This window comes from Callospermophilus lateralis, chromosome 16 (genome assembly GCF_048772815.1).
Source record: "Callospermophilus lateralis isolate mCalLat2 chromosome 16, mCalLat2.hap1, whole genome shotgun sequence".
NCBI classification, from domain to species: domain Eukaryota; kingdom Metazoa; phylum Chordata; class Mammalia; order Rodentia; family Sciuridae; genus Callospermophilus; species Callospermophilus lateralis.
In genome coordinates, this window is record NC_135320.1 from 22,866,787 (window position 1) to 22,888,122 (window position 21,336).

At 37.0% G+C, this 21,336-nt stretch overlaps 1 protein-coding gene across 1 annotated transcript in view; it reads right to left on the bottom strand.

Moving 5' to 3' along the window:
• The window catches only part of Prex2 (phosphatidylinositol-3,4,5-trisphosphate dependent Rac exchange factor 2), a 272,774-nt gene that overhangs the window by 115,745 nt on the left and 135,693 nt on the right, over positions 1 to 21,336 (bottom strand). The window contains exons 18-21 of the mRNA XM_076836448.1: positions 19,728 to 19,876; positions 9,385 to 9,470; positions 5,980 to 6,116; positions 3,428 to 3,545 (exon numbers count right to left, since the gene is read on the bottom strand). Of these exons, the coding sequence (XP_076692563.1) occupies positions 3,428 to 3,545; positions 5,980 to 6,116; positions 9,385 to 9,470; positions 19,728 to 19,876 (490 nt within the window). The remainder of the gene's footprint in view (positions 1 to 3,427; positions 3,546 to 5,979; positions 6,117 to 9,384; positions 9,471 to 19,727; positions 19,877 to 21,336) is intronic.

The following is a 21,336-nucleotide window of genomic DNA, read 5'->3' on the forward strand; positions in this document are numbered from 1 at the left end:
AAAAATTTCTATATAGAATGTCTTCCTATAGATTTTCAGCCTGCGATCAGTCAACTGGTGGAAAAACACTTAAAGTGGCATGTAAGAAACCAGGAGATCCAATAATAAATATTAAGTAAACAAAAATAAAATCGTTTATTTAAAACAACAAAATCCTAGAATAGGATAGTAAATTATAAGTATTAAATAGGCTAAAGGGGTATATTGGTTTATCTTAAACTAATTAAGTCCCAGAATAGTTAGACATCAATTCCTAACTACCAATTAACCAACCTACCTTACATTGTGACACCAAAGAAGATTAATTCCAAATGAGGAATAAAAGCCTGAGGCTCATCCTATTTTGAATAACTAACATCATGTCTTATCATAGTAATATTATGCTACTCCACTGAAGTTGAAGTATTTCTGATTATGCCCATGGGTTGGACAGGATCCAACTAAGCTTTCCTAGGAACCCCTTCCATGATTGGTATACACAGATGTCATATGATAAGAAACATATATTTGGTCTGTGGTCCTATTCCTGATGAGGAGCTTCTAAAATATTTACAACTTACTCAGCTACTGAGACAACAGGGGTGCCTTTTGTTATCCATGACAAGCTCCTTTCAATCACATACTAGTAATGTGTTCATGAGGTGATTCTTAGTGAGCCCTTAGATAACTTCAAAATGGGGGCTGATGGTCAAAGGAATCAACCATGCAATTAGGGGTCTGGAACTTTCAACTCTACCTGCAGACCTCTGGGGGTAAGGAGTGGGTTGAGATTAAGTTCAGTTACCAATATCCAATGATTTAGCCAAACACATTACATAATGGAACCCTCTAAAAAACAATGCAGGTTGGAGAGCCCCCCAAGTCGATAAACACATGCATACATCCAGAGGGGTACACATCCCAACACACTGGGGACACAGCTCCTGTGCTTGAGACTTTACCAGAACTCACCATGTGAACCTGTTCATGTTGTATCCTTTATAATAAATTAGTGATAATAAGTGAAGTGTGCTACTGAGTTCCAGGAATCATTCTAGCAAATATTGGATCCAAGAAGAGGGTGTGAGAACCCCTGACCTTAAAGCCAATTGGTCAGAAATACAGGTGAAAACCTGGAACCTACAAGGGCATCTGAGGAGAGGGCAGTCTTGAGGGACTGAGCCCTTCACTTGTGACGTCCATACTAAGTCCCAGAAATAGGTGTTGGAACTGAATTACAGCACACCCCATTGGTATCTGGAGAGTAGGAGACTTGCTTGGTGTGGGGGGCGAAAAAAACCCACACATATGGTGTTAGAAGTGTTGCCAGTAAAAACTGCCCAGAATACGGAACTCTCTAGCTGTACTGGTTTGAAAGAATCTAATGGTATAATAAAAATAAAAATGTCCAGAGACATCCACCAATAAGATGAGTGGACAACAGGAAAATAATTATAAAGGAGGATTGTTTTTCCGTGAAAAAGTTCTAAAATAAAAATTCAAGGTATCTGTCAGAGGCAGACATACATGCAATTGCTTCAGTTGCTTTTGGCAACGCCTCTGGATAAAGCAATTTGCTGGATTGTTCAATTGAGAAAACAGAAATAGCAGGAGAATTTATCCAAAGACCTCTCTCTCTCTTTTCTTTCTCTTTTCCCATTATTAGTTTGCCTCTTTCCTTACTGTCAACATTACAATACAGTAAAAGTCACTCAAATCAAGAAAATATTTTGAAAGGAACTATGGACCTTCCAGACCAAGGCTTCTACATTTTAATAAACATGTAAATTTTTTTCAAAATGAGGATGGGCTAAGGTTCTGCTTTTTTTTTTCTTTTTTTTGGTACCACAGATTGAACCCAGGGATGCTTAACCACTGAGCTACATTCCCAGACATGCCCACCCCACTCCCCTCTTTTCTTAGTTTTTATTTAGAGAGGGTGGCACTGAGTTGTTTAGGGCCTCTCTAAGTTGCTGAGGCTGGCTTTGAACTGCCTCAGCCTTCCAAGTCACTGGGATCACAGGTGTGACCCACGTGCCTGGCTGAGGTTCTTCATTTTTTTTTATAATAACTGGAATAGCAAAATCTAAACAACATTCAATCTGCTACCTATGGATTTCTAGTTTTCCCAGAACCATTTGTTAAAGAGACTGTCTTTTCTCCAATGTATGTTTTATGGCACCTTTTCCTAGGTAACTGTATTCATGTGGATTTGTCTCTGTGTCAACTATTCTGTTCCATTAGTCTCCATGCCTGTTCTGGTACCAATACCATGCTGGTCTTGTTATGATAGCTCTGTAGCATAATTTGTGATATTGTGATACTTCCAGTTTCACTTTTCTCACAATAGCTTTGGCTATTCTGGGTCTCTTATTTTTCAAAATGACTTTCATGGTTCCTTTTTCTATTTCTATGAAGAATGACACTGGGATTTTAATAGAAATTTCATTAAATCTGCATTGCACTTTTGATAAAATGACCATTTTGATAATATTAATTCTGCCTATCCAAGAATATGGAAGATCTTTCCATCTTCTTCAATTTCTTTCTTTAATTTTCTATAATTTTCATCAGAGGTCTTTCACGTCTTTTGTTAGATTGATTTCCAGGTTTGGTTTTGTTTTTGTCCTTTGTGGGTTTTTTGTTTGTTTGTTTGTTTTTTGTTTTTTTTTTGAGGATATTGTGAATGGGATCATTTTCCTAATTGTTCTTTTAGCTGATTCATATGGGAATGCAATTGATTTATTAGTGTTAATTTTATATTCTCCTACTTTGCTGAATTTGCTTATGAGTTCTAGAAGTTTTCTGGTGGAGGTTTTTGGGTCTTCTAAATATAGAATCATGTCAGTGGCAAATAGGAAAGATAGTGGAATGATTCTGACACAACATTCCTATATACATATATGAATACGCCACAGGGAATCTTGACACCGTGTACAACCACAAGACTGATATTCTAATTAAAATGAAATGTACTCCATGTTTGTATGAATATACTGTTATACTCCACTGTCATGTATAACTAAAAAGAGCAAAAATAAATAAACAACATTCAATTCCAAATAAGGAAATGTGACATAACTCAAGATTGAATCCTCACTTTATCACTTAACCAGAATGGGTATAGCCCTTAACCTACAAAGACCTCAATTTCTGGAAGGTTATGATCATACCTACTTTTTTAAAAAAATGTTCTCTTTTAATGATTAAGTGAGATAAGCCATGTAAAACACTTAAATAGTGCCTACCAACCAGGATATGAATATGACAGGTTAGGCACAAGCTATTTCTGCTTGCTTATGTGACATGACATCTATTTGGTGATAATGACTTAAGATTCAAAGTTAGGATTGGAAGATACAAGACCTTCAACATTAGCAAGTAGATAGAAACAAAGTGGAAAAGAAAACAACTGTTAAACGAACAGGGAGAAAAAGAAGAAACCTACCTTCAACTTTGCAGTCAAAAGCATCCCCTGGTTCATCTCCAGGAGGTTTGGAGTTAGATTTTTGGAGGTCTTCTTGAGCACTCTCGATGCTATTATAAACCCACTGTATGGAATCTTGCTGGAAATGAGGGGGAAAAAGAAACTTCAGAGGTAATGAATAGTACATCCTAAAATGCATATCCACTTCATAAACTTGCTTTAGAAGAAGAGTTGTCCATCTTATTTACTGCTCGTTTGTTTAGAAATAATACAATTTGAAAGAGAAAGACAATCAACATGAGAACAAAAAGTCAATGACAATTTAACAAACTGACTTTTTTTCAAGCTTAAATTATCATCCAAAGATATGTTTTATGTAAATTTATCTTCCAAAGATATGTTCCAAAGATATTTCTTAAATAGGATGTATTTCTCAAATGTCTTACTTAAATGCCTCAAGTATATCTTAAAATGAGTTATAAATTACATCTTAAAAATAAGCAAATGTTAGATGGACAGTTTGGGAATGAATCAATTTTCTATCACTGTGCAAACCATTTTAAATGCCCCCAATAGTCACCTTATTTTAATACATTTAATGCTTCTTTGAATCAAACCAACATAAAAATTGGGAGAATATCTTTTATCTCATTGAGTTTCTAACTATCTTTAATCCTTCCATGTCAAAAATCATCTTGTATTTTAATTGAAACAGTAGCTCCAATCTTATTTAGAGAAATGAGAGAGATGAAATGGCTACCAAATAAATGCTTCCAGGGTAATATTACCTCAAGGCTTATACTTTTTTTAGATAAGATGATAAATCAAATCTAACTGAATTACTGAAGTGTGATGTAATCAATCTATTTTTTTCTCTTGTATCAGATTCACAATTGTGTTTCTTATACTGCTATAAATCATTAAAATGATAGTTAAGAGCTGGGGATGTAGTGAGGCTTTGTAAGTAGAGTATGTGTTTAGGAAGCAAAAAGCCCTGAGTTCAATCCCCAGAACCAAAAACAAACAAAAGCATGCTAGCTAACTTGGTCACATGTTGCGGCCACCAATGAGCCACACCCCTAATACCCACACCTTCTATAGTTCCTTCCCACTCTGAACCTTGGCTTGGCCCCTGTGACTCCATGTGTCCAAAAGCAAGTACCATCCAACTAGGGAAATCCACACACCACATCCTTCTGGAAATCCACACACCACACAGAAAAGGAAATCCTGCTGGAGACTTGAAAGGGAGACTGTACACAGGAGCTCTGGAGAACAACCTGCCACATGGGGCAAGAGGCCATGAGGAAGGGAACCCAGGCACCCAGTAAGGTCCCAGCTGAACACAATGACTTAGGAACCACCAATCAGTCAAATCAAGAGAAATCATCAATCACTGTTGCTTTAAGCCACTAAGTTTTGGGGTGGTCTATTTTGTAGTAAGGATACCTGAGAGAGCGCATTACTCAGTGAATATTTCACTGATGAACACTCCTCCAAGTAGGTACTGATAAAGAGGAAAGATTTGATAATTTCTTAAAGAGTCTTTCAGAAAATGCATTCAATCATACAGCTTCTTAACAAATATTTATTGAACTACTATCAATCAGAGTAACCTATGAGTTCATGTGTAAATTCCAATTTCCATGTTAGTTTTGACCTTATTAGTAAGCAAAATTGATCGGTTCTTTCCATGTAAGTTCAAAATTTTGCAGAACATCAGTCCTGGTCAATGAGAAAAACACCAATATGAGGACACTTTTATATTCTCAAATCCAGAAAATAGCATTCCACCACACATGACTATTAAAAATACAAGCCCCATCTAAAGTTCCTTCTGCATCTAGTTGATTAAATTGAGAGAAATTTTTTTCCCATAGTCCAATCTTCACTTTTTCTTCATGATACAATGAACTTGGCTTATGAATTAGGATTCCAATTTCATCTCTCTGAGGCACTTATGGATCAAAAAAAATAGTGATTAAATTTTAAGTAAAGGCAAGCACATTTTGGCATTTTCTTTTAAAAGCTAACCCAGTTTCCTAAATAAAAATATCCAAAACAATCAACCACACTCTATAAAACCCACAATTCAACTTTTTCACAGAAGTCTTAGGATAAACAGTATATTTATAATTCACATGTACATACACAATGATCATTATTATATTCTAAAGTGATTCTAAGACAACAGCTCAATTCTTTGGATTTCAATTAGATAAACTCTTATCAAACAAAAATGAGGGCTGGGGATATGGCTTAGTTGGTAGAGTGCTTGCCTTGCATGCACAAAGCCCTGGGTTCAATCCCCAGCACCGGAAAAAGGAAAAGGAAAATACCCAACATCACTTTTTAAGCAACTAATAAGACTATAACAATAAGATACAATCATTTAAACACAGTCAACTTTGATTAATTATGCAGATAAAATAGCCATTATGGGATTTCCAATGCTGCGTTTAAATTCACTTAGAAGTGGAAACCACGAACATCTCCAGTACTATCCTAGGCTGTCCCCTTGGTCTCCTTTGCAAGTTTGTTTTCAGATCCAGATAAACTGAAGAGCAGTTTACCTTCATTGGTCGCCTGTATTTCCTGCAGGCTGTAACATGTGCAATGACACTGGCATGGGTCTCTTTGCTGACATTGATTCCATTTACTTTGATAATACACTGTCCAGGGTGAAGACCAGCTGCTGCGGCTACAGTTCCTTTAAATACAAATGCGGAAAATTGCCAAAAATGTATCTGAAGAATAAGATTCATCTTTATCATATATAGAACAATGAAAGCAATTTTTAAAATATAATAAGGGCCTAGCTAATATACTCCTAATAAATTTGGTTCTGATAGCAATTCTGTCTCAACATTTTTCTGCTTTTTAACTCACCATTCAAACTGTGATTAAAAGAACATTTTCCCACCTCCCTAAGAATTAGTTTGAGGGAATATTTCAAAGTGACCTTTAAAATGCTAATCAGTTATTTTCCTTTTTAAATGTCTAGTCAATCTAATTTCCTAATATATATCTATGTAATAAAAACTACAAAAGCCAGAAACATATGCTTATCTTTCTTTACAGAGTCCCTAAACATTGAAAGAGAACTCACTTTTTTAAAAGAATGTCAATAATTTAATATGAATATAATATATATTTAATATGGCTCAGGGGATTGAACCCAAAGCCTCACATATGCTAGGCAAGCACTCTACCACTGAATCACATTTTCAACCCCTAAAAATAAATTTTAAAGGCAAAAATCAAGTCAATTAGTTACTGTGAGCAGCCTGGATGTTCTAAGAAAACATAAGTGTTCAGGAACCAGAGAATCTGTGGAGAACAGAGCAGATACTACCAATTTTTCAATTACTTTGTTTGCATAGGTACAGATTTAAATACAGAAGGGGCACATTCTAGCCAGCAAGTTAAGATTTCTCTGAACCTTCCAGTGATTGATATTGGATAGTCTGAGCAAATCAACATTGAGAAAGTACCACTGAAAAATAGAATATATGTAATTCTCACAAATGGTTGTAAAATATCATAGATATGCTAGAAAACATGTCCATTATAAGCATTTTCTCCCATAAGGGAATTATTAAACAGTTCTACGGAAATTAATATTTATGAATAAATCTTTTCCTTTCCTCTCAGTTCCCAATAAAATTCATTACCTGTTCATGGTTTGGATGTGAGGTATCCCCAAAAAGTTCATGTGTGAGCCAATGCAATAAGGTTCAGAGGAGAAATGATTAGGTTATAATTATAACCTAATCAGTGAATTAATCCCCTGGTAGGGATTAACTGAGTGGTAACTAAGTGGTAGGGTGTGACTGGAGGAAATGGGAATTGGGATATGGCACGGGGGTATATATTTTGTATCTGGATTTTGTATCTGGAGAATGAAGTCTGTCTGTCTGTCTCTCTCTCTCTCTCTCTCTCTCTCTCTCTCTCTCTCTCTCTCTCTCTGCTTTCTGATCACCATGTGAGCTGCTTCCCTCTGCCACACTCTTCTGCCATGATGTTCTGCCTCACCTTGAGCCCCTAGGAAGGGAGCTGGCCTTCTATGGACTAAGACCCCCGAAATCCTAAGCCCCTAAACAAACTTTTCCTTCTTCACAGTTGTTCTGGTCGGGTCCTTTAGTCACAGCAGCGAAAAAGCTGACCAAAACACTCCCCAAAATATCAAGCGGTTATTCAGTTATTCTGCATTGAATTGAGTCTTGAGGGAAGGAAGGACATTTCCAGCAGAGAAAATAGTAGGAAGGAGGAAATGGAGTCAAGAAATCACCTGGACATGTGGGGTGTGAGCACAGAACTGGGCAGGAGGGTGTGAAAGAGAGAGAAAGGGGAAGCAGAGCAGAGCCCCAGGGAGAAGGCCTTGTGTAGCTGGTGCGAAGCCCTCAGCCTCTGAACCTTAAGACACAGAAGACGCTGAAGGCCTTGTGTCTAAGAGCCAGAATTAGTGAGGTAAGAAAAGAGAAGTCAGTCTTGGGAGATAATTTTAAGAAAAAGAAGAAGGAGCTAGCTGATGAAGAACACATTAAAAAAAAACTGCTAAGTAGTAACAGGGGCCCAGTGAAGACAAAACAGGCCATCAGGAACCACGACCACAAAGCTGTTCAGAAGGGACAAAAAGGTTCATCCAAGTCTGAAATCCAGTGGCCCGGATGTAGGTAGGCAAGAGGAAGGAGTGGGCTGACTGCCGTGACTCACTGTGAGAACAAGGCTGGGGAGGCCTCTCTGCTTTGACCACATAACATCGGTGTGAAAAGAAACCAGAAAAACATCTTTTCATTTAATGCACACCGGAGAGGGCAAGCACAGAAGCATTTGTCTTTTGACTCTATCAGAAGCAGAAAAGCACAAGAATCAGACTTTGTCCAACCTCATCACTAATCTCCAAAGATAGAACCTTGCTCTTTAGATGATGGGAGACCTCAATTCACTCAGGATTTCAATGACATGCCAGTACTGGTAATGTGAATAACTCTTTTTTTTTGGGGGGGGGGGGTTATAAAAATGAAGAGATTTAATCTGTAATATCCCATTTCCATTTGATAAAATTAAATGAGTTATTGAAACAGTTTTAAACATCTATCCGTCTCTACTTTAAAAAATTTGAGAGAACAGACAAGTTTTTCAAGTATGACAGATTTTTATCATAATATGTATAATAATTAATCTTGTAATCTAATAAATGTCTAACTAAATTTTATTCTGATAGCAAGGCCCTTTTAAAATTGCCTCTCTAATGTTTGAGTGATTATATTAAGATGCTTCCTGTTTCTCGGCACTAAAAAGGTATTTATTTCCCCCTTGTTAGATAAATACATGGCTTCTCATGCTTACAGAAATACTTCCAACCAAAGCAGTTGGTTATTTATTATGTTTAGCAATGTGGAAAGTGTTATTCCATTCCATTCTCAGTGTCAGTAAAACAAAAACAAAAAATACATAACAATATGTCAATAGATGACTTGTCTTTCAAAAATTCGAATAATATACCAATTTTTAATCACCATAATTATTTAATTTAAAATGCATTTTATGGTGAAGTGTATCCAAGTTTCATAAGAACACCTAAAGGAATTAAATAGAAACAGGTTATAGAGCCCACAGATCACTTGGAAGCCTCAAAACTCATATCTCTGAATTACGAAAAACGAATATAAAAACCCTATTACTTGCAGTCAAGAAAAATACAAATATATAAATTTTAAATCATCAATACTCTTTGGTTTAAGCTGAATTATACATAAGCTTATCCAAGATAAAAAGATCAGAATTTTTGAAGAGATTTCTTTTAAAAATTTTTGTTTCTAGAATGTACTACCATTGAGTTAATACAATGAAAATAAGATTAGTGAGAAAATTCCCAGAAACATGACTATGCATATTTTAAACATATTCCCGTTCTGAATGGAATATCTAAAACATGCTGGAAAGCTCTTTATCAAGCAAGATGAATTTCTTACCTCTTCCTACTGCATGTACCACAGAAGGGCCAAATCCTCGGATCTGGAATCCAAGCCCATCAGCTGAATCTGGGATTTTCACGGTCCTAATATCAACCAGAAAATAAGGTAAGATGAATTTTAAATGCCAATAGTAGTCATCTACACCTTTATTCACTCTTTCAATAAATACATGTGGAGGGTCCACCACATGAAAGACACTGGCTAGAAGCCCCGGGATATAAACTTGGTCCCCTATCAACACAAAAGCACATGGCAAGTACACAATACTTAATTTCTAAATTGAACACAATCATTACATAGCATATCCTGAAAAGAATCCAGAGTCTGGGGGCAGTCAAACCTCAATCAGGCACTGAATACTTAAACAGACTCTTGAACTTCTCTGACACAAAGCTTCACTGAAACTGTTCACAGAAAGATACTGCTGTTAAAACTTACATTGCAGGTTATCAGTGAGGATTAAAAGAGACACTGTTGATAAACTGCTCTGCGCGGTGCCATGACCTAGTTAGGTACTTAATACAATGGAAGCTTCTCTCATTAATTTACTGTTACAAAGAAAGAAAGGAGTACCTTATGAAATTTCTTGATGAATATTAATATAACAGAAACACAATGTTAATACGTTTCTACCTGTTGGGAACTTCATCAAAGAACACTAACAAAGAACAAGTTACAAAGAACAGAGCTGTCAAATACTACATCAAAATAATTAAAGAATCTGATTAACTTTAGTTTTTATGCAGTGATATTCTAAAAGAATAATACATCAAAAGGAAAACCTGAATTTTTCAAAAAATGGAATATTTCTGGTAAATCCACACAGAAAAAAAAATATGAAGGGATGGAAAACGTGAGTCAGCTGTCATGCCAAACCAGTGAAGGATGTTCAAATTGTTACTAATAAATGAGACGCTCCACAGAAGGAAGCCAGAAATCAGATAGGAACAATGCAAAGCAGTGAACACCAGATAAGATATAACATCACAACAATAAAAATGAGTACAAAATAGACTGCAGTAGAGGGCAAAACCAAAGAATACAATGCAATAAATTTGGATGGATAGTACTTGATGTCAAAGAAACAACATTTTTCCAAAAGATGAATTAATTATGAAATAAATGTTCACAGCTCTTCAAGGGCAGGTTGGACAAAGTCTGACGTTAGATACAGCTGGTGGAAGTAGTATAAGCAACACTCTGTGCCTAGAAAACTTGAGAAAGCCATAGATTCCATTTAGGCAACGATAGCAAAGGTTGCATCTGCAACCTCACATATAACCTAGGCTGGCATTTAGTGATAAAAATACAAACTGTCTGTTCTAGGGAAACCTTGAAGTATTATTATAAATCAATTTATACAGTATGAAGTAACCTGCACGTATGTGGAATGGAGGTCAGAGAATTAATATGCCCTTTATCTCAAATTAAAGACTCTTTGGTGTACAACACTATATCCATTTCCTTTGAATCACACACAGTTAATAGTGTCTGTCAATGATACACAGTGAATTTGCATTATACTGAAAATGAAAGATAACAAGAAGAAAAAAAAAGATCATAAATACATTTTCTGGTGAGCATGAAACAAAAATGGCCTACATATTATGAATAAAAGTTCATTTGTACTGAAGTCACTTGGGAGTTTTCAGGCATGATGAATTACTCTTGCTTTCAAATGTAATTTACAAGGGCCCCTCAACCCTTTCCGAGTAGGGTTTTCTGTCCTTCTGATATTGCTATGTAAGGCTGACTCTACATTCCAGAAGATCATTATGTTTTTGTTAACAAAAAATGTACAAAAAAACCATAAGATCCACTTTTAAGGGAAATGGTGGAATTCCACAAATAAAATGATCTTATGAGAAAATGTTTTCCTGGTAGGAATATTATATTGCCTATTAAAAAGAAGGATTAAATTTATACAAGGGAAATGTTCTATTTCCTGTAGAAAATAAGTCGGCTAAATCATCTGCTACATAGGCTTCTGAAAACTTCCTTGATATTATTAAGTATAAAATACAGTTTAAATCAAAAGAGAGCTCTGTTGTATTTACTTCTCATATTTTTGCCTTTTCTCCTCCAAACAGGATGCTACTTTAATTTTTCAAAAGCTATTTTAAGAAAATCTAAGAGGGCCACACAAAAACTTCCATGCAGCTCTTCCTGAGGTCTCTTGCCCTCTAGATCTGAATTGAAGATGATCTCCCAAGATAGCCTTGGGAGCCAAAGTCAGGAGAAGGGAACTGTGATGTAAGACAAAAGGAGCTGATTGGAAAGAGCAGAGATCTTCCCACCTCTATCCAAATCCCCTCCATTTGTACTTTAAGAGTATGAGAAATAAATCCTGCTGTGCTGAGCCATTGTGTGCATTCTGTTTGCACCACAACCCAAGTAGCCCTAGTGGCTAATTCAGTTCATGGATGTCCTAAGAAAAGTGACCTGTTCTCTTTTATCAGAAAATTCACACAAGACAGAAACATGCATTATCACCGTTCACTCTCACATCAATTTAAGAAAGAAATCTTGGGAAGAAACCGAAAACAATCAGGAATGCCTTATCAAGCAGGGATATCACAATGAACACTAAGAATAAAATAAATCTTTATAATTATCTTTAATATGTCACAACTTTCCAAAAACACTTGTAATGATGGGGTCACTACCAATTTACATAATTTGGATGTTAATTTTCAAATAGAAATGTTAAATTTAGTATTGATAATATTTTCAAAACATTTGATTCCATTAATAATAGATAAAGCCGCACTGTGGGTCTGTGCACATTGGACTATAGTGGAGAGTGTCTTTGATTGTTATAACTGGTTGTTGGGAGCTTCTACTGGCATTTAGTGGGTAGAGAATGGGATGCAGGTAAACTTCTACAGTGCCCACAGCATGTCCTCAAGGACGTTGTTAATGCACATGAATATTTTACTTCACCAAAAATTTTCCTGGATGGGAATCAGCATAATTGTGCAAAAAATATGTACACATCATGCAATAAAAATTGTGATTTCTCACATTAAATGTCACTCTGGCCTATTTACACTGGTTAAATATATTTTCTAAAATACCGTACTACAACCTTTTTTCCTATTCTCTTAGTAAATTTGCGTGACCATTCCAAACTTTCTCTGAAAGACAAATGTATGCATGTGTATGTGTATGTGTGTGATTATAATGACTGATTTATAGTACTCAATGGAATAAAGACTCAAAGGTTATACATTTCAAAAAAAAAAGAAAAGAAAAAATGAATATACTATCTTCAAAAAAGTTTTTAAATACAATACAAAATAGGTCCTTTTTATTGTTAAATACGAAATTTATTTTTTGATAATGAAATCCTAGTATTTCCAGGCCTTGCCTTTTAGGAATGGTCCTTTCAACTCGAATTTTCTAGACTTTAAATGTGACATAAACCAAAATATGTTCTTGATATAATAATCAATGGAACAAATGAAATGAGAAAATGGATAAAAATACCATGTATGGTATCACAAGAGTACTCACTATGTGTTAAACCTCTCACTAAGTTCTTCCCGTGCCTAGAATTACGTAGTGTCTTGGTAGTTCTGTGCACAAGCACGCCTCTGCACATCTTATGAACACATATGCTGAAGTGAACATCTAAGTGAAGTAAAGTGCCACATTTAGCTGGTAAACAGAGAAAGAGAGGGTTGCACCTCAGGTTTCAAATACCATGCAGCAAACACTGAGGGACGGGTAAGAGCCCCCTGTCCCGGCTCTGCTCTCCTAGCACTAATTCAAGGATGGGGATTTGCCTCTGTCTGTTTAGTTTGAAGACAGTGGCCTCACACCCATATATTAGCAGTTAGAAGGGTGTTCTCACACCATATGTCAGTGCACCAGGCAATAGTTATGGGGTTAAACCAGAGAGAAAAAGGCAAAGCCTTAATGCTTACTAATGATTGTTTTTGGAATTACTACTCTCTTATCCCTTTCTCATCTTATTCCAGTCTGCCTCTCCCTGTTAAAGTTCCTCAAAGTATCAGGAAATAGGCAAGTGGAAGAGCCTCATCCCAGGCAGAGCTGGATTAAGGGAGAAGAAGATCATAGTTAGGTTTAGAAGGAAGACACTGTTGTGGTTCTTTGCTGCCCCCTAGCCCAGTCTTCCTAAATTACTAACTTTAATTAATGGTCACACTCTATTAGACCACCTGATAAGTTACTGGTGGAGCTAAAGCATCCATCCACTTTAATGATTTCACACTGCCATGAACAGACTTACTAGGGAGAATCTGGACCATTAGACTGCTCTTTGACTCAGGTAAGCTATACACAGTACCTCCAGCTGTTCGTGATTATACGTAAATATGCAATATTTTTTACATATGACAATACATTTTAAGACAAGGAAGAATACTATATGTACCTAAATTTTTGTAAGTAGTTAAAAAAAATCTTGGTTTTGGAGTGATAAGTATCATTTATCTGGAAATTAATGAAGTCGCTTATTGATAAATGATATATGATAAAAGTAATATCTGAACGGTAATTGTGGCATCATCATGGTACATGAAGACAATGCATTAAGTACTTTATACGTATAATCTCAATCAGTTAAACAAGCAGGGAAATTTGACTAGGTAATACTAGTACACTGATGAAAATGATTTTCAGAAGAAAAGTCATTCAATTGCAAGTTTATCTATAATATGTCTTCAAAAAACAGAACACATAGCAAAATATAAAGCATGGCCCCATACTTTATGTATAAGGTGGTAGATATGTGAATTGACATTTAGAAAATGCATTATACCCTAAATTTCAAAAAAAAAATAGCTATTTATAGGTGATAAGACTGTAAGAAAAATATTTCCCCTCAGAAAAATCTGTACTCTCTTACTTTTCTACAATAAAAAATAAAAAATAAAAATTCTAATCATAGTAGAAAAATGATATATATTTTTTAAATGAATGAGCATATTACCAAGCATACACAAGCTTGGAGCGTCTCTCAGGCTAGATATACTCTTATGAGCTAGGGATATAGCTCAGTTGGTAGAGTGCTTGCCTCACATGCACAAGGCCCTGGGTTTAATCTCTAACACACACCCAAAAAGACAAAAAAAAAAAAGTGTCTAATCACCTCAGAGCATCAGAAAGTTTGATAGCTTTGTAACAGTGGTCCTCTTTAGGTTGTTGGTGCCCTTCCACTGCAATTATTTTTAAAATGAACGTGTTTCTTTCTCTTCTTCTCTGCCTACTCCTCCCTAATCTCTCCCTGTGGCTAATCTCAGGGAAAACAGCATTACCTTTCTTCCCCATGCTCCACAGAGTTATCTGTCTTTGAGTACACACCCACCATAGGAATGAAGTCATCCAGACTTTGGGGATGGTACCAGAAGATCTCAGAAATGACTATCTCCCAAATTAACATGTGAATTAAAACTCCAACACAGAACAGAACACATGGAATGTAGCCTTGAGTCACCTCTTTAAAGGCCCCCTGTTCCTGCTGATGGGCAGAATCACAGCCTCTAGAACACGAGTCCACTGTGTTTCTCCTTTGCTGGCAAAGCAATGAACTTCTTTTTCCCCCTGGATTTCCAATAAACCACGTCCTCATTATTGGATTGGCGGCCTCACAAGGACTAAGCTTTCAGCAACAAATTGGCACCCCAGGTGGGACCCAAGAGCAGCCCCCCACTCCAGCTTTCTTGGGCAGGCCTGGCTCTCCAAGGAACCCCACTTCCATGCTGAGGATGTAAGGCAAACTTTTCGAGAGCTGACTGCTATAAAGTTAGGAGACAGGTAAGTGGGTGTACCTCCGGTCGAACCAAAAGAGGTATTCCTGTGAGTAAAAGAAGGGACTGAGGGACTGTCCCCAGCAGCTGCTGAAGCACTTTTTGCTTCAGGGAACCCCTGCCTTCCTTCCCTCAACTATATGGATTGCTCCATCTTGGTCTATTTGAGAAAAAAGGATGCAGTAAAGGTGTCATACCTTGACTGTTCGGTAAGTTCCATTCCCTTTACCCGCACTGAAACCCTTGGTTCTACAAAGTTGGTTTCCCTTTGTGAAACCATCTTGTCCCTCTTCGTGGGGACATCTGTGGTATAAAAGTCAGAGCGGGAGTTGGGAACTTGAAGGATTTTCCTGTCTGGTTTGGTTTAAAGATCCCGTCCTATCAGCCATGATTCGGAAATCCCCTCTGGTTGTCTGTGTGTGTTTCTGTTTTGTTTCTATCAGTTACTGTCCCTTTTAAGACATGGCCAAATACTACATTGATCCTACAGGTAGTCTCTTGGGAAAGATCTTGGCTGGCCAATTTAAAGGTTCCTATTTGTTGGACTTGGTTTTGGGGGCTCTTCTCTGTTGTCTCTCTCTGTTTTTTTTTTTTTTTTTTTTTTTTGTATGATCTTGCAATTGGAGCTGGTCTGTCAAAGATAAATTAAGTTAAAGCTTGTCTGAGATAATGTTTTATTGTAACGATCTGGCTTTTGAATAGCTTTCTGGATCACTGTACAATTTTGCAATTGGAGTTGGTTGGTCAAAGGTAAAGTTAAGTGGAAGAAATTTGTACATGCAGGTCTGTGTTTTAAAGGTTCCTGTCCGTCAGCCCTGGTTTTGGGATCCTCTCTTATCTGTCTGTTTTTGGGGTTTTGTTGGTGTTTGTTTGTTTTGTCTGTTACTGGCCCTCTAAGACATGGGGCACACTGCATTGATCTCAGTGGGGTCTCTAGAGCACAGAGATCCTGGCTGCATAGGCCACCTATAAGGATAAGCCTGACTATGAGAAAGAGCGTTTACTGTAACACAATCTGACCTTTATATGTTTTTTCTGGATTATTATACAATTCTGAAGTTAATGTTAGTCTATCAGGGGTGAAGTCTATGAAAGAGATTCTGTACGCACAGGCCTTTATGCAGTTCCATGATAAGGGGTCTGAAGAGTCAGGAACTCATTCAAGATGCCAAAATGCATTGCTTCTGAGTCACAAGGATAGCAAGCAGCTCACCAGCCCTAAAATGGGAGGAAAGCTGCCTGGGCTGTAGAAAAAATGGCCAAAGAGAACCTGGCCTCTGCCCTGCCTCCCAGCCCCTTTGGCCTCTGTTGAGTGGAAGCTGATGGCCACAAAGGATGTGGTTTCAGCACTATTAGTATATGACCTGGAGACAGGAACAATCTCCCCTTTAGGATCTGACAGGATGCCCCATTTGGCCAGGGGATATCCATCACTGGGACAAAGTAATTCAATGCCTTGGGAGACTGACAAAATAAATAACTGCACCCAGAAAAGAAAAAGACAGAAACTAAGGCCAACCTGTGTTTTTAGGCAGCCTCTGCAAAGGGATCTTCAAGGAAGCCTAAAGAAAAAATGGAAAGGGTCTCCCCCATTGCATATCAATATCTAGCATAAAGAAAAGGCCCCCCAAAAGCCTCCCAACACAACTCTCAGTGGGGATCTCACTTAAAGCTGATGGCATTGGGATACTGATTACTGGAACAGCCTCAAAAATATCCTGTCCTCCAACCCCTTGAATGTAACCTGAGAGAAAAAAGATTAAGGCGCAATTTTGTATACGCTAGATTTTCCAACCCTCTCCTAGGATGAAATCTGTTGTGTGACGTAAATGTACAGATAAAATTCACAAGGACTATTTCAGAATATGAATTTAAGAGAAAGACCCAAAAATAGAAGTTATAGGTATGGAAATATATTTTAGTACAGAAAATTAGAAGGTAAAAGAAATGTTTATGGATGATAAAGTATTTTTTTCTGGTAAAGTAATATTCTTGGGCTAAAGTCAAAGATAAAAGAGGGCAAAACTAAGGATGCAAAGTTGTGAATGTCTAAGGAAGTTGCAGAAAATTTATGGAAGGTAAATCTCAAAAAGTTTGTGTTTGTGATTAAATTGGGTATATTTAGCTCAGTCAAAGTTAATGTTCTGATATGAGGCAAAGTCTAAAACACTGATCTGCTCTTATCTATCAAGATAATTTTCTTGTATTTGTTGGGTTTTCTTACTTGGGGAAACTAAGTCTTAAAGGAATTGGGGTTTGTACCTATTTGAAAGTCATAACTGATTACTTTGAAACCGGTTAAACAAACAATGGTTACTTAGGTTATAACAATATAGTAACACCCTAACATATGTCTCAGCCTTGTCTAAGTATTATATAAAAATTTATATAAGTTTACTGGTAAGATAACCAATAAGTGCTCTTCTCTTTTTATACACTGTATCTCACATAGAAGGGCCACACTGACATTTGAAGACCTGTCTTGTATCTTTTTGTTTTGACTAAATCTATTTCTGATCATTAACAGTTTCCTGAATGTATAAGAGATTTAGGGGTCTCCTTTGATTTTTTGTTAGCCCATGCAGACCTGTGATTACTGTTACCATACACAACACTCCTCAAATTATTCCATAAAATAGAAAAGGAGGGAACCCTTCCAAACTCATTCTATGAGGCTAATATCACCCTGATACCAAAACCAGATAAAGATACATCAAGGAAAGAAAACTTCAGACCAATATCCCTGATGAACAGAGACACAAAAAAACTCTCAATAAAATTCTGGCAGATTGCATACAAAAACATATTTAAAAGATAGTGCACCACGATCAACTGGGGTACATCGTGGGGATGCAAGGTTGGTTCAACCTAGGGAAATCAATAAATGTTATTCACCACATCAATAGAGAATCAATACAAGAATCATAGGATCATCTCAAAAGATGCAGAAAAAAAGCATTTGACAAAATACAGCACCTCTTCATGTTCAAAACACTAGAAAAACTAGGGATAACAGGAATAAACCTCAATATTGTAAAAGCTCTCTATGCTAAGCCCAAGGCCAACATCATTCTAAACGGAGAAAAATTGAAAGCATTCCCCCTAAAAACTGGGACAAGACAGGGATGCCCTCTTTTACCACTTTTATTCAAAACAGATTGCCAGAGCAATTAGACAGATGAAAGAAATTAAAGGGACACAAATTGAAGAACTCAAATTCACTATTTGCCAACTACATGATTCTATATTTATAAGATGCACTCTGGATTATAAATTGTACTTTGAAAGTTAAAGTCAGTTAAAGTTACTTAAATGTAAAGCTTAGGAAAGCACTTTGCCAAGTTGGTGTTCTCCAAACTAAAATTATGTGTAGCAAAAGTGCCAAATTTATATTAAAAAAAAAAAATTGGTTGGTATTTATTCATATCATTAGACGTTTTATAGCTGGATAAAGTAACCTGTTGTTAATAAGTTACATATACAATTTTGTCTTACTCTTCACAATAAAATTAAAATTTAAATGCATTTTTGGAAAATAACAAAGACAGCCTGATCTGTTTAAAGGTGACATTGGAAAACATGGAAGTATTCTGCCACTTTTTTCCACAAAAAGAAGGTGAAAGCTCTCTTAGCCTTTCTTTGATTCATGTTTCAGATATAATGTTGCATTGTGCTATTTGTAAAGAGCCCCACCTTACCTGAGATAAGGCTCTGCCTCCGTGTTAGAATGCTCGAAAATAAGCTAGACTTCAGCTCATTTAAAATGTTTTCAAAAGATTGATTTCTGTTGTAAAGATGACTGTGATCTCAAACAGGGGATATAATGTATAAGTAAAGGTTCAAGATTATGAAAGTCATTTTTCTTGGTTCATAGCTATTACACAAACTGAATATGTTTTTGCTCAACTAATTTCATTTTGCATTTTCCTTGTAAACTTTGTAACTTCTAAAAAAAAAAGCAACAACCTGGGTTAATTTGTGATAATAAATCATTACCTACAGGATAAATAGTATATAATGCTGATTTCCAGTACTAATACTGACCCCAATTAAAAGAAAGGGATAACTGTAAAATTATAGATATTGAAGTTATAACCTATTAGTCCTTCTTTAAGACTGTGAAACTGGCTTGCTGAGTGTTTAAAACCCAAAACTTGGAAATCAAAAGTCAAGGAAGTAAAAAGAAGCCAACATTTTGGCCCTTGCCCTCTAAGGTGGGCCAGGACCCAGAAAACAACAGGACCCCTCCTGGATCCTGCAACTCCAGCTTTCAGCAACAATTTCACATGCAGTTCTTAATTCTCATTCATAATTTTCTCACTCTCTCTCTCTCTCTCTCTCTCTCTTTTTTTTTTTTGTTCCTGGGGACTGAACTCTGGGGCACTTGACCACTGAGCCACATCCACTATAAGCAATGTAGGTGTCCATGGCCTACAGATTAGTATTTAGGATGCTGGTTATGTTCTAAAATATGAGATGCTTAATTCTAAAAATTTACTTAGTTGACTTCCTATTTCACTCATCTATGTGTAATTTTTTTAATCCCACAAAAATCATACAACTTACTCCCTTGGCTTTGTGCTCACAAGAACTCTTAGAGGCTTTCTGCTGTTTAAGCATGATTTCAAGAAGCAATCCACTTCATTGAAAGGTCTCATAAAAACCAGGTCACCATTAATGGCAAAAATCTTTTTCCCAACTTCCATGCCAGCCATCTAAAAGAGAAATCACACACACACACACACAAAAAAAAAAATTATAATTCAAACGGTGACTTAATAAGAAATCTGTTTTCACAGAACTAGAATCTGAAAAATTCAGACCTTACACACTTTGACATTTTAAACACATCTGTAATTTTTTATGCAAATTCACAGAACTGTGGATAAAATAACACAGTTATCATTTTTTGAGGGCCCAGTTTTGAATTTGATTACAAAGCTTCAGTGAAATTCTCATCCATTCCTCCTTGAATTGACATTGTACTCCTCTTACTCCTTTTTCCATTGTATAAAGAAGTCCTTTTAAAATTTCACCCTTTAAAACTATATTCAAACCCCAAGTTAATTTTTTTTTTAATACTAAGAGAGTTTCAATCCTTGCTGTATGTGTATATCTACCCGACATATCAATGACACTCAATGGGCATTACTGACATTACTGGGACCCTGGCAAAAGGACCTGAGTATCCACCCCACCCTCCCTTCCTGCTTTTCAGGGCAGCTATGGAAAATAGGGAGAGGTACCCCATGGGCAGCTTCTCTCAGGGCTTTTGGTCCTGTAGGAAAAATGGGAGGAGGAGGGAACTTGAGAAGAAAGGAAATCTAGAATCTATAAAAGGGTCAAGACACCCCCACTCCCTCAGGCAGGAGCTCTGGACTCACTCCTCTGTGGACTCTGGACTGTCTTTCTCTCCATTCTGTCCTTTAAATAAAACTGAACAGGACCAGATCCTGATTTTCAAGACCAGTTTCATTAGCATCAGAGTCTCCAGCAGAGCAGAGGAGTGGGCAAGACAGCAGTAAGCACAGAGGTGTCAACAGTGCAAGATTCTGAGAGAGGACAGGGAAGACATCACCCCTCCAAGCCAACCAGAAGCTTTTCTTATCCAACCTACTACCCATAAACTCCCTGCTGCTTTTGGCCGCCTACTTGCAGAAGCCAGAATTAGACCAGGCAGATTGGCAAGGGTCAGATCCAGAGAATGGAGGAATTGAAATGTTAATTCCTTCAGAGCCCCTCCTCCACCCTTATCAAGACCCTCCCCCAGCTCCAACCTGTTGCTAAGGTAACCTGTCCCAGGAATTGTCCTTCCCTATGGGGAGTTGTAAAAGTTGCTAATTAACTCACCCTGGGTCCCCTTCCTGCCTGGATCACTCTTCCCAGGCCCTTCCAGCCCACCTGTTTCCCACCTTTTGGCCATCCCACCCAGCATTTCCTGGGCCTAGTCATAGCAGGGAGGAGAGAGATAACTGGGGGAAGGCAGCAGGGTAACAAAGGAAGCCTAGGACATATAAAAAAAAACAGGCAAAACCCCTCACTTCCTGGGATACTAGGATACCAGCCATGGGCCCCTTCTCCCTCCTGGGAGAAGTCTATGTTACCCCTTTCTAAATAAATCCTGCTTTATATGCTTGCCTCAGAGTGCCTCTCTAATGTTATACTTCTACATGTG